Below are 14,366 nucleotides of genomic sequence, written 5' to 3' on the forward strand. Positions count from 1 at the left end.
TGGCTAAGCCATGTCTCCCCAATATCCTTTCTTTCAGGAGTGCTAGTTCTGCATGGTTTGCAGGAGAGCTTCTGTAAAGCTTGGAAGGTAGGAGACGAGATACTGGCAGAAGTAAAGCTGTGAGGACCGGGCGTGAGTCGTGCTTCAGTAGCTCAGATGGTAGAGCACTTGCCCGCGAAAGGCAAAGGTCCCGAGTTCGTGTCTCGGTCGGGCACACAGTTTTAATCTGCCAGGAAGTTTCATATCAGCGCACACTCCGCTGCAGAGTGAAAATCTCATTCTGTACCCAATATGGTTATGGCAACACAAGGGGCATCAACACACATTGAACATGAAATGGTAGTTGAAGCTAGAGGCATGGGACATTCCATTTTGGAACTCATTAGGGAACTCAATATTCCAAGATCCACAGTGTCAAGAGTTTGCTGAGAATAAAAAAATTCTGGCATTACCTCTCACCACGGGCGATACTGCGGCCGACAGCCTTCACTTGAGAACCAATAGCACAGGCACTTCCATAGTTGTTAGTGCTTACAGAGAAGCAACACTGTGTGAAATAGCTGCTGAAATCAATGTGGGATGTATTATAAATGTATTCGTTAGGACAATGCAGCGAAATTTGGCATTAATGGGCATGGCAGCAGATGGTCGGCATGAGTACCTTTACTAACAGTATAACATCGCCTGGCCTGCAGTGCCTCTCCTGGGCTTGTGACCATATCGGTTGGACCCTAGTTGATGGGAAAACAGTGGCCTGGTCGGATGATGCCCAATTTCATCTGGAAAGAGCTGATTGTAGGGTTTCAGTGTGGCCAGACCCCACGAAGCTATGGACCCAGGTTGTCAACAAGGCATTGTGCAAAATGGTTGTGGCTCCATAATGGTGTGGGCTGTGTTTGCATGGAATGGAGTGGGTCATCTGGTCCAAATGAAACAACTGTTGATTGGGAATGGTTATTTTGGCTGCTTGGAGACTATTTGTAGCCATTCATGGACTTCGTGTTCCCAAATACTGATGTCATGTATGTAATCACGGGACAACAATTATTGCCGGCCGGTGTGGCCGAGCGGTTCTAGGCATTTCAGTCTGGAACTGCGGGACCGCTACGGTCGCAGGTTCGAATCCTGCCTCGGGCATGGATGTGTATGATGTCCTTAGGTTAGTTAGGTTTAAGTAGTTCTAAGTTCTAGGGGACTGATAACCTCGTATGTTAAGTCCCATAGTGCTCAGAACCATTTTGACCAACAATTATTCATGATTGGTTTGAAGAACATTCTGAAAAATTCGAGAAAATGGTTTGGCCACCCACGTCACCTAACATGTATCCTGGCAAACATTTATGGGGCATAATAGATAGGTCAGTTCGTGCACAAAATCCTGCACCAGCAACATTTTGACAGTTAAGGACAGCTGTAGCGGCAGCACGGCTCAGTATTTCTGCAGAAGACTTCCAACGATTTGTTGAGTCCATGGTATGTCGAGTTGCTGCAAAAGGAGGTCTGACTTGATATTGGGAGGTATTCCTTGACTTGTCACCTTAGTGTAAATTTAAACTGAAAATCAATATTCAGCCCTCAAAATTGAGTTATTGAGCTCTGTTACTGCAATCCAAGAATGACTCACAAGAGAGCATTCCCAAGTGTCAATAAACGATTTTTATAAACTTGGTGGTTGTATAGAGGGGGCAAAATAGTGCAATATAATTGTTTTTGCTTGTGCCCAATTTCACTTTTAAGGGGTCAAATGCACCCCAAAAGGTAGTGTAGCATTTTAGGTTTGGAGGGAATATCTTCTAAACGATGATATATGAAAAATGTTTTTCACATAAAAGTTGATATGGAATTAATGTTACTGAAAACTGTAATTAGTTTTTGTAATAATTTGAAAGTTTGTAAAATATCCCTCCACCAGTAATTAATTTTGAAAAATGAAAACTAATCTTACAAGATAAATTAAAGAAGCTTTTAAGCCATGTACATCCTTTGGTATAAAACAGGTTTCTGAAATACCATTTTTGGAAAATAAGCTGTACCAGTGTGCTATCAAAGTATTTTCAACATTCCTTATTAAAATATCTAGACATTCATGACTGTTGCAATTATTTATTTTACTTAAATTTTTTGTGTTAGTAATTGTTATTTTATATTTTTCATTTACTTTTTCCTCCTCCCCATGTGTATTTTGTTAATTGAAAATAATAAATAACTCATTATTATGATTGAAAATAATTACAATAATGATAATCTGTAAAGAAACACTTAAAATGTAATGTTTTTTACACCATGCAAATAAAAGAATGAAATTTCTTTACATACATGCTGGAGAAGACAATATAAAACAAAATTCAGCAGGGTTTGCAAAAAACAAAAACCTCAGATTGGCCTACAAAAACTACATAAGCTACAGCGCATGCGCGTTGAGTGAGTTTTTCAACATTCTCGCATCTCTTTGCACAAACCATTAGTTCTAGAGAAAAAACTGAATAGGGTCGTTTTTGTAGGAAATTTAGTATATTATAATTTTGTACTGTGACATGTTTTTGCTGGAGTGTGCGGTTTTCGAGTGATTGAAGAAAAATGTGATCTTTTAAATATCATGATTTGTTTCAGTTGTATTTTGGTACATTGGTAAGATTTGGCACAGAGAATTTATTGTGTTTTAGTGACTGCAGATATTGTTTCTCAGGTCGAGATTCATATCATGAACTTCAGTCTGAAGATTGGTTTTATGCAACTCTCCATGCTATTCTATCCTGTGCAAACCTCTTCATTTCTGAATAACTACTGTAGCGTACATCCTTGTGAATCCGCTTACTGTATTCATCTCTTGGTCACACTCTATAATTTTTAACACCCCACACACTTCCCTGCAGTACTAAACTGGTGATCCCTTAATGTCTCAGAATGTGCCCTGCCGATCAATCCCTTCGTCTTGTCAAGTTGTGCCAGAAATCTCTTTTCTCCCCAATTCTATTCAGTACCTCCTCATTAGTTACATGATCTGCCCAAGTGATCTTCAGATTCTCCTGTAGAACCACATTTCAAAAGCTTCTACAGGTTGAGTCAGGAGGAAATGTACATGCTCTGAGGGGTTATAGTATTAGTGATTCTGAACAAAAAACTTCATATGGACGTATGCCCTATTCTGAATGGTTTCCGAGATAGAACATATTTAATATCACTTTTGTACATTTTTCTTGAATAACTCGAAAACAGCACCTTCCAGCGAAAACGTGTTGCAGTACAAAATTAAACTATATTAAATTTCCTACAAAAAGGTCCTATTCACTTTCTCTCTGGAACTAATGGTTTGTGCGAAGAGAGAGTGAGAATGTTGAAAAACGCGCTCGACGCACATGTGCTGTAGCTTACATAGTTTTTGTAGGCCAATTTGAGGTAGTTTCCTGACTTGATAGGCCACAAGTGTCCCAAACTGTTCATCTCATCTTGCTACCTCAACACACTACCTCAAATTGGCCTTCAAAAACTGCGTAAGTTACAGCGCATGCGTGTCGAGCGAGTTTTCCAACATTCTCGCATCTCTTTGCACAAACCATTAGTTCTAGAGAAAAAAAATGAATGGGTCGTTTTTGTAGGAAATTTAATATATTATAATTTTGTACTGTGACATGTTTTTGCTGGAGTGTGCGGTTTTTGAGTTATTCAAGAAAAACGTACAAAAGTGATATTAAATGTGCTCTACCTTGAAACCATTTGGAATAGGGCATACATCCACATGAAGTTTTTTGTTCAGAATCACTAATACTATCACCCCTCAAAGCATGTACCTTTCCTCTTACTCAACCTGTATTTTCTTCTTGTCTAAACTGTTAATCATCCATGTTGTGCTTCCATACATAGCTACAGTCCATACAAATACTTTATAAAAACTTTCTGATAGTTTCTTGTCATTGCCAGTGCACATTTTATATCCTCTCTACTTTGGCCATCATCAGTTATTTTGCTGCTCAAATAACAAAACTCATGTACTGCTCTTAGTGTCCATGTCCTAATCTAGTTTCTGCATCATCACCTGATTTAATTTGACTACATTCCATTATCCTTGTTTTGCTTTTGTTGATGTTTATCTTATATCCTCCTTTCAAGACACTGTGCATTCTGTTCAGCAGCTCTGCCAAGTCCTTTGCTGTCTCTGACAGAATTACAATGTCATCAGCAAACCTCAAAGTTTTTATTTCTTCTCACTGGACTTTAATTCCTGTTCCAAATTTTTATTTGATTTCCTGTACTGTTTGCTCATTGTGCAGATTAATGACATTGGGGATAGGCTTCAGCCCTGTCTCACTCCCTTTTCAACCATTGCTTCCCATTTATGCCCATCGACTCTTGTAACTGCCATTTAGTTTCTACACAAGTTGTAAGTAGCCTTTGGCTCCCTTTATTTTACCCCTGCTACCTTCAGAATTTTGAAGGGTCTGCACCAGTCCACATAGTGTAAAACTTTCTCTAAGAGTACAAATGCTATAAATGTAGGTTTGCCTTTCCATAACATGTCTTCTAATAGAAGTTGTAGGGTCAGTATTGCCTTGTGTGTCCCATTTCTCTGGAATCCAAACCAATCTTCCCTGAGGTCAGCTTTACTATGAGTTTTCCATTCTTCTGTAAATAATTCGTGTTGGTATTTTGCAGCCATCTTTCATTAGACTGATAGTTCAATAATAGTCACCCTTGTCAGCACTTCCTTATGTTGGAACTGAAATTATATTCTTCTTCTTGAAGTCTGAAGGTATTTCACCTGTCTCATACATCTTGCCCACCAGATGGAAGAGTTTGACCATGGCTGGTTCTCCCAAGGCTATCAGTAGTTCTAACGGAATGTCATCTACTTCCAGGGTCTTGTTTTGACTCGGGTATTTCAATGCTCTTTCAAATTCTTCTCTCAGTACCATATGTCCCATCTCATTTTTATCTACGCCCTCTTTCATTTCTATAATATTGTCCTCAACTCCATCTCCTTTGTATAGGCTCTCTATATACTCCTTCCATCTTTCAGCTTTCTGTTCTTTCTTAGGACTGGTTTCCCATCTGATCTATTGATATTCATACAGCTACTTCTGCTTTCTCCCTAGGCCTCTTTAATTTTCCTGTAGACAGTATTTATCTTTCCCCTAGTGATATATGCTTCTAAATCCTTACATTTGTCCTCTGTTCATTCCTGCTTAGCCATTTTTCACTTTGTGTCAATCTCATTTTTTTGATGTTTGTATTCATTGTCGCCTGCTTCATTTACTACATTTTTATATTTGCTCCTTTTATCAATTAAATTCAATATCTCCTGTGGAATCCAAGGATTTCTACTAGGCCTTGTCTTTTTACCTACTTGATCCTCTGCTGCCTCACTATTTCATCCCTCAAAGCCACCCATTCATCTTCTACAGTATTTATTTCCCCTGTTTTTGTCAATTGTTGTTTAATGCTCCCTCTGAAACTCTGAACAACCTCTGGTTCTTTCAACTTATCCGAATCCCATCTTCTTGATTTCCTACCTTTTTGCGATTTATTCAGTTTTAATCTACAGGCCATAACCATTCTGTTGGGAGTCCACATCTGCCCCTGGAAATGTCTTACAATTTAAAGTGTAATTCCGAAGTCTGTTTTACCATTCTATAATCAGTCTGAAACTTTCCAATGTCTACAGGTCTCTTCAATGTGTATGACATTCTTTCATGATTCTTACAAGTGATTAAATTATGCTCCGTGCAAAATTCTACTAGAAGGCTTCCTCTTTCATTCTTTTACCCTGAGCATATTCACCATTGGTAAGGTCCATGACTCATAGGGAAGAGGCAGGGTCAACAGAACTAGATCTGAAAATCCTCTCACAAAGTTTTTCCAACATCAAAAGCCATATACATTCCATGATTGTACCTGTACCATTGAGCCCTTTGGGATCACCAGGTGATTCTTGTCCTTGGACATGACAGTCTAAACAGCTTTTTTCACACTGACCTCAAGCCTCTTCATAGGCAACTTTGAACAGAGATTTCGAGAATATCTTTTTGAAGCCCCGAATGTCCTTGTGACAGCATTGAAATCTAGGAAACAAATGCTTTTCAGGCCAAAAGACACTTGAAAGGTGTTTTCTTTCTTAGTCCTCTGTCTGTTTTATTGTTAGATTCTTGTGGTAGTCAGTGTTAAAGAACTCTTGAGATCATTGTACCTGAGGACAAGGAACTTGTTGTGATCCCAAAGGGCTCGACAGTAAAGGGAATGGGATGTACAAGCTTTCAATGTTGAACAAGTTTTGTGAGAAGATTTTCAGGTCTAGCTCTGTTGAATGATTACGATGTCAGTCTCCACTTGAGAATCAATATAATCAAGCTACAGTCATTAGTTCATAATTGATCTTCTTTGCCAAATCTTACTGATGCAGTGATATATGCCTGATAAAAATCTGGGTATTTAGAGGATCACTCGTTACAATTTAAAATCTTGCTGCAATTTGTTTTATATTGTCTTCTCCATTGTATATGTGCATGGTGTAGAAAAAACATTATGTTGTAAGTGTTTCTTTACAGATTATCATTATTGTAATCATTTTATATCATAATGGTGAGTTAGTTATTATTTTCAATTAACAAAATACGCATGCAATGAATGTAAAATGTAACATAATGACTTCAAACATAAAACAAATGTAAGTAAAATAAATAATTAGGATAGTAATGAATATTTAGATATTTTAAATAGGTATGTTGACAATACTCTGACAGCAAATTGTGTACAACTTATTTTCCAGAAGTGGTATTCCAGAAACCAGCTTCATTACACAGGGGTGTACATGGCTCGAAATCTTCTTTAATTTATGTTGTAATGAAGGTTTTCATTTTTCAAAATTAATTAATGGTGGTAGGGTATTTCGCAAGTTTTCAGATCATTACAAAAGTTGATTACACAGTTTTCAATAACATTAATTACATACTGACTTTTATATGAAAAACATTTTTTATATATCAACATTTTGATGATTTTCCCCCTAAAGCTAAAATACTAAATTACCTTTTGCAATGTGTTGTACCCCCTAAAAGTGAAATTGGCACAAACAAAAAAAATTATATTGTACTATTTTGCCACATCTACATGCCCACCAACTTTCATCAAGATCATTTTGTGACACTTCAGGAGTCAGATGCAAGGCAGCTGCTGGTAGGATGCACAGTTATAGTGTGGAATGTCATGTAACAGTATTGACTCTGCCCTTTAACTGTTAACAACTAAATAATTATTATTGTAGATACCCCACAGATATACCTATGATTCTCCGTATCCACACAAGCTGTTATCTGCAAAGTAATATTACTGGTGATGTCCACAGATATCCACATCAGCACAGACCTCTAACTATAATGTTGCTGTCATCAGCAAAGAAAATTGTTTCTCCATGCCTTACATTGCCAGGAATGTCATTGATGTATACAGGATATTTCAAAAAAGGGTATATTCTACATGAATGAAAATAGAAACTTGGAGTAAATTGTAACTAATGCATAGGGCGACTATTTTTTTCCTCCCCCACTCCTCAAAAGAAGCATCCGATGTTACATGGGTGTATCTTTTAAATTTAAGCATATATCAACCTTGGGGTACTTTTCCACAATTACATTTAGGATGACAAATGTATATTTACCTTTCGAAAATGTTCAGTGTGCCCTCCACTGGGTGTGTAGCAAAGATTCAGACTCATCCCATTCTTTTGCAAAATTGTGTAGAGTTACATTCACTGCTGTTGTTTGGTGGTGTTGCAGTTCACCTCCACCCTGCCCCCACCTCCATCCCCTCATACAACGGTACATTCCACAAAAGCAGCTCATAGTTAAGAAATGCTCTCACATGCAGGTGCCAGTTCATTTGTGCTAATACCTTCTGAAATATTAATTTTTTAGCATGTTATGCAATAATGAAATATCCCAGACTCCAGATCTCCAAGGTATCCATTTTTCCCACAAAAAATGAATAGTTTCTAAACCTTTTCTCAGGAAATGGCACAAAATACATGAAGGTTTGGAGAGTCTCTCACTTTTGCTGTGTTATTGTCATGAAATTGATGCTCATTGGGTAACAAACAAGCAAGCGAACTAGTAGCACCAGGGAGACCCCAATGGCAGCCACATGACTCGACAACTTACAGCTGGTGTCAAGTTGAGCTTTTACTTTCGATTTTTATGTTAAAAATTTTCTCCAAATCTCTGTCTTCATTCATCTAGAAGATATAAACTTGTGAAATGGGAATCTCTAGGATCACTCATTATCAAGATCAGAGTAGATCCTAATATACTCCCCTGAGGAAGACATATGTTGTAATGTTTTGAGACTGGTAATTCTTTTACTAAAAATTTAGCATGATCATAACTGTAGACTAGCTTTTGCATACTATTTTCCTAAATAAATGTCAGACTTTGATTGTGTCTATCAAAACTTTAGAATACATATAAACCTTCAGTATTATAACAACTACATACACTGAAGAAAGTATACATAATGTAAAACAGGTAAAATAATGAATAAAATATCATTAAAAGCTTATGATTCCACAAGCAAAGAAATTGTACTTGTGTGTGTGTGTGTGTGTGTGTGTGTGTGTGTGTGTGTGTGTGTGTGTGTGGAGGGGGGGTTGCATTCAAATATATGTGAGACTTTGTTTGAATGTTTCCTAATAGCTTGAATTCTTTAATTATATTTTACAAACAAATGTAAAAGTTTAAAGACACATCTTAATCGACGAAATATGTGTTCACATTGTAAACAAACAAGCCTCAGATGTGAGTTTCACAGTTGAGCATTAGAGGGATTTGAAAACCAGACACTGAAATAAACAGTGAAGATTTGGTATTTCAAAACAGTTTGGTTTTCCTCATTTTGGAAAACAGAAATGCTCATAAAGACTTGAGAAGGTTTCACACATTGTTTTTGTAAATAAGAGGATACTCAAATGTTATACAAGGGAGGAATTGCACTCAAATGAATTAAATGATAATTTTTGTAACTAAGCAGCAAGAAATCAAAAGCAAAATTTCAGGTGACCAACTGATCTTGTGGTTTATTTTTGCTCACAGTATTCCAGTGTCTGTCTTCTTCTTCTTCTTCTTCTTCTTCTTCTTCGTCTTCCTCCAAATATAACATAATCAGAGAGGTTGAAAATTGGTGCAGTTGCAGGAACAATATAACGTATAGGGTGAAGGATATAGGTACAAATGCTGATGGCATATCCCTTGTGGTGTAGGTATGTAGTACAGAAAAAAAATCAAAAATTCCTGTCTCCAGTTTTCACACCATTCTTCCTCCTTTTAAAAATACAGCTTATGGTGTTATAGGGAGTGTAATGAAGTGATCCAATTTTATTTCCTTGGAGAATTATACCAACAATCAGTTTCTTCAACTGTTGTGTTTAATATTTCATTTGTGAACATTTAAGTGACAAACTTTTATTTTAGTCTTGAATAGAAGAGATGAAACTTTTTTCTGCAGGTGCTGTGGTGAATGACAAAATGTCACTGAATGGTGCTGGTAGACATGTTTTGAAAGATTCACTGATGGTGTTGGCATGTGACGAGATCAAATTGTCCTCATTGCGGTCTCAAGGAGAGGAAGAACCTGCAGCAGATGAGTCAGAAGCTGCTGCAGCTGTTCTTACTACTGCAAAGAAGACGATTATTTCCCAGGTAACATGCAACTTAAAATGGAATGTGTAAACCTTTGTCAGTGTTTATTAAGAATTCATTAACTTCCTATCTTTTTCATCACCAGATTAATAGTGACTATTATGTTTTTAGTGTGTAAAACGAAATACAATTGAAAATATTGTACCTGTTGTCATACAACTGAAGACAAAGCTACAAGCTGCTATGTCACCACTTGTTTTGGATCTGATGTCATACATCAAAGAATTGATGAGGGACTTTAAGAATGAGGTGAGTCTGTACCTTGTCTACTCAGTGAAAATGGGAGAGAATATGCATTTCTGCTTCAGTCTATCATTCTAATACTTGCTCAGTAGTATTTGGTGGCAAAGATACATCAGTAATTATTAATTTGCCAATCAAATAAGAAATTTTCACAATCATGTCTTATTGTCATAAAATATGAACGACATATGTTAGTTGGGAGCAGATGGGCAATAAGCATTACAGTTCTGCTTGTAATAGTAATGTACTAATGTATATCCAGTTTCTCTAATGAATACTGCATGTAAAAACAAAACTGAAATCTTTAACTTCCTGATTTTCTTTTTTCTGTACTACTACTACTGCTGCTGCTGCTGCTGCTGCTACTACTACTACTACTACTACTACTACTACTACTACTTCTGGTGCTATTACTATGATTGCTGCAGAGTTGGAAATGTATTAAGTAGGCCATAAAATTTTAATTATTGGTGTTTCTCTCTTTGTCTCTTTCTAATTATAATTTGTCCCCTATTGCAGATTAAAGAAATTTTTGCTGATGACAAGACACTGGCTGCAGAAATATTGTTTGATCTGAAGAAGCACGAGGAACAACAAAAACAACTGGAAGCACAAATTGCTGCATCTAGGCAGGCCGCAAGTTGCGACACAGTGGTAGATGGTGAAATAGAACCTGTACCAAGCACAAGTTCAGGTAACAGTCCCCAGGCAGTAATAGAGAAACCAGCTGGCAAAGGCGAAGCAGGGACACCATCAGCGAAAGAGCAAAGCAAGAATATGATCAATGAAACAGGGAGGAGCATACAACGTCTCTCCTCCAAGACTCCAAATACAAAACAGAGCCATGGAGATAATCAAAAAAGGAAATCTTTATCAAATAATGAAAATAGATCTGAGGCACATGTTACACCAGGTACAAACACAACAGGAAAAAGTTCAAATACTAATCGTCTATCAGAGAGCAATGCTGATGAAAGTAGGAAGAAGAGAAACTCGAACAAGAGTAAACCTGCAGAAATGCAAGAGACACCACGTACCACCAGCAGTGCTCGAGAACAGCGTAAAAGCATCGTACAAATGTCTGCAGTAAGAACACCAGTGTCTAACTCAAATACCTCTGGTGATAAAGACAAATTAAGTGCAAGAACACCAGCCGCTACAGCTAAGTCTGGAACAGTTACTGAGGCCAGAACATCACAGCCCAGTGTGTGTTCCTCAGTAGCTGCAGCAGGTATCACTAAAACCCCTACCAAAGGTACATCAGAACCTGTTTCAGACCATGCGTTCATTACACCAAAACCTGTCTCAGAACGTGTTTCAAATTCTGGAGCTACCCTGAGGCGTAGTAACAGTCGTGCAGGTACCTCATCTGAAACAGCTTCTACTAGCAATCATCCAAACACAATAAAAAGTGCAGCATCAAAGGATATACCTGAAACACCACGCACAAGTAGAAGGCAAAGTATTCAGATACAGAGTGACAGTTTAGACCTTGCAGGTAGCCACAGACTGGGTAAAGAGCAAACACATACAAACAGTTCTCAAGATAGTGACATTTCATCTCATAACAGAATAAGCACCAATGGGGCTCCGTCTCCTGTCACTGGTTCCTTTGACAGCAAAATTGCTAGCAAAGAAGATGGAAAGGCCACTCCAAAGAATAAAACACTAAAAGTAGGTGTGCATTCAAGTAATGAAAGTAGTTCTAATGTTCAGGACAAACGGGGGGAAAACCAACATATGAAGGAAAAACACAAAGTATCTGTTTCAAATAAATCTCGATCTACTTCAAGTACAACGGAGAAGGAATTAACAAATCATGGCCATAAACGTGGTGTAAAGAGAACAGCAGTTTCACCTCCTGTGAGCCCGGAGAACAGTGTAACAGATGACACTACCAGTGTAAATCGAAGACGCAGGAAGAAAGAAATTTCAACCCAGTCCTGAAACTTCAAGAACATGAATATAAATATTAAGTTATAGAAGTAAGCCATTCAACGGATATTTGACTGATGTTATATCGGTAAATTATGAACTTCTAAAATCACTAAATAAAAATATGACTTTTTGATTTAGATTACTTTAGAACAATATTTACGTAAAAGTTACGTAAAAGCAGTACTCTGTTGAATTACTCAGCTTTCTTGTGATTTACATTTTGTTATATATGTAAAGAAAACAGACTATTAAAACATTTTGTTAACTTTACAGTAGTAACAGTTTCACAAATATTCCTTTAAAATGTTTTATAGTCATAACAACTGCTCCATTTTAGGCAGCAGACAGTCGGCATCTATAGAAATTGCACTTGAATCATGGAATTATCATTTAATTATAGATATTCCCATCTTTCATTAGTCATAATTTTATTTTAATTACAAATAGCTAGGTTGTATTTCTGAACAGTTGGAAGCACAGGCTGGCTGATAATGTCACAGAATACTGTATGTTCTCCATTGGTCTTGTAAAATAAAAGATTTTGCCCTTCAGACTCTTTATGAGGACAAGGATGTAGAGTTGGTTTGTGGCCAGGAAGAGATGAGGTAAATGAAGGGAGAAAATTAATCATAAATAAACAATACTTGGTATTCAGCAGTATGCAAAAAGTAGGGTTAAATCCTACTCATGTTACTTTTAGTGTCCTAATTTATCTTATTTAGATTTTATTTGATGATCATTTGCAATGCACTACCACAAGATTAGTATTGTCTGTGAAATACAGTAATCAGATTGTTGTATTTTTTTTGTATGGAACCTGTTGTACCTTTGGTGCTTGTAAAAAGGCTATATTATTCCCAGTGTCCATTTTCCAAAAGATAATTAGTTTTGTCTTGTGCCATACCCTGATTTTTCAGAAATTAGTAGGTCGCTATTTCTAAAGAAGTATTATGAAAAAATGTTGGTACACAGAAGTTTGTATTTTATCATATTGCAAAACAAATTTTATTTCATTGGATAAATAATAAAGACTGCCTCCATAGCCGAATAGTTATCATCACTGCCGTCATTGCTGAAGGTCCCAGGTTTGATTCCAGTAACTCCTTGGATGTTTTTGAGATAGGGAGGTCTGGAAGGGGGTCCATTCAGTCTCATAAGACCAAAAGAAAAGATGCTTGAATAAAGAAGCAGTGGGATCATCAGGATTCATCAAGTTGTGATATTGGTGGGAGAAGTTGGTGACACGCTGATCACATGTCCCATGTCTGTAGATCTCTCCTCATACTGCCATGTAAGCTGCACTTGGAACAGGCTTAAGGTCTAATCCATGGGCAGTGAGTGGTGGACAGAAGATGAATATAAAAAATTACGTTACATTGAAGAGTAATGTGCTATGGTGGTATAATGAATGTATCACTATCAGTTAAATCCCTTCCTGTGGCAATATTTGCTTTCATCATGACATTTCTGTTGCACATTTTCTTTGTGAAAAAGCTGTCGGGTTCCAGATTAAAGAATTTATTTGCACTGTTACCAGTTCCATTCTGGCCAACAGCGATTTCATATTTTACAATTGGACATGTAAATTAACCTCAATATGCCCAAAGGGAAAGGGGGTTTATGTTTACACAAAATTTTCCTCAAATCTCCATTTTTATAATCTCCAGATTGTGAATCTTTGGCTGTAAGTATTGCCTACTTGTATATACAGTGAAGCTAAGCTGTTAAATATTTTAAACTGTACATTTTTTTTAATAAAATTTTGTCTAGCCCATATATGGGTGCTTTTTGTTTTAACTTAATGCTAATAGTATAATTCCAATCCAGTTTCTGCAGCCCATTAATCTGTGTGTTTACATAAGTACGATAGTATTTATTTTTTGCATGCTGTTTGTTTCAAATGAAACAGATTTTGTTTCAAATGAAAAAAATGTTGCCCACTGCTCTCGAGATTCAAGATAAATTTCGTCCAGTGCACTCTGAGAGCAGACACACCATAAAACCTACCACTTCTTCCAACCTATTCCTTGTATTACACCTCTCCTGAATTCATTGTCAAATGGTATTGCAAATTGATAAGGTACTGTACTTTCTTTTCGAAGGAATGAGGATATGATTTCCCCAATTGTAGAGTGTGAATGCTGGGATGGTTCAAATGACAAGATCACAACTGATTCCGTGCTCCATTCTTCTTTAACTCAAGCTTATGCTTTCTATTTCTTCAACCCAAGTTTATGCTTTCTAATGTTCTTACCACTGATGGGAGTTTAAATCCTTATTTTATTCCTTCCCTTCTGAATCTTCACTCTATGTTCCTTCCAACTGGTCTTACTTTTGTCATTTTATCTGTTTTCTTTACAAACTGCTTCTCTATACCCATTTTGTTTCCTCCTGCATTAATTTTTTGTAATACTTTGCCTTTTCTCTCTCTTCTAATCTGTAATATTTTTTAGCTTTAAGATCTGTTAATTGCGTGACTTCTTGGCTGACAGAACTATAAATAGT

General features: G+C 36.9%; 1 protein-coding gene across 1 annotated transcript in view; it reads left to right on the forward strand.

Moving 5' to 3' along the window:
- LOC124605550 (condensin-2 complex subunit D3-like) overlaps window positions 1–13,599 on the forward strand; it is a 158,284-nt gene extending 144,685 nt beyond the window's left edge. Inside the window, exons 10-12 of the mRNA XM_047137307.1 lie at window positions 9,487–9,680; window positions 9,792–9,929; window positions 10,443–13,599. Coding sequence (XP_046993263.1) covers window positions 9,487–9,680; window positions 9,792–9,929; window positions 10,443–11,870 — 1,760 coding nt within the window. The 3' untranslated portion in view covers window positions 11,871–13,599. The remainder of the gene's footprint in view (window positions 1–9,486; window positions 9,681–9,791; window positions 9,930–10,442) is intronic.
- The last annotated feature ends 767 nt before the right edge of the window (window positions 13,600–14,366 follow it).

Source organism: Schistocerca americana, chromosome 3, assembly GCF_021461395.2.
Source record: "Schistocerca americana isolate TAMUIC-IGC-003095 chromosome 3, iqSchAmer2.1, whole genome shotgun sequence".
Taxonomy (NCBI): Eukaryota; Metazoa; Arthropoda; class Insecta; order Orthoptera; family Acrididae; genus Schistocerca; species Schistocerca americana.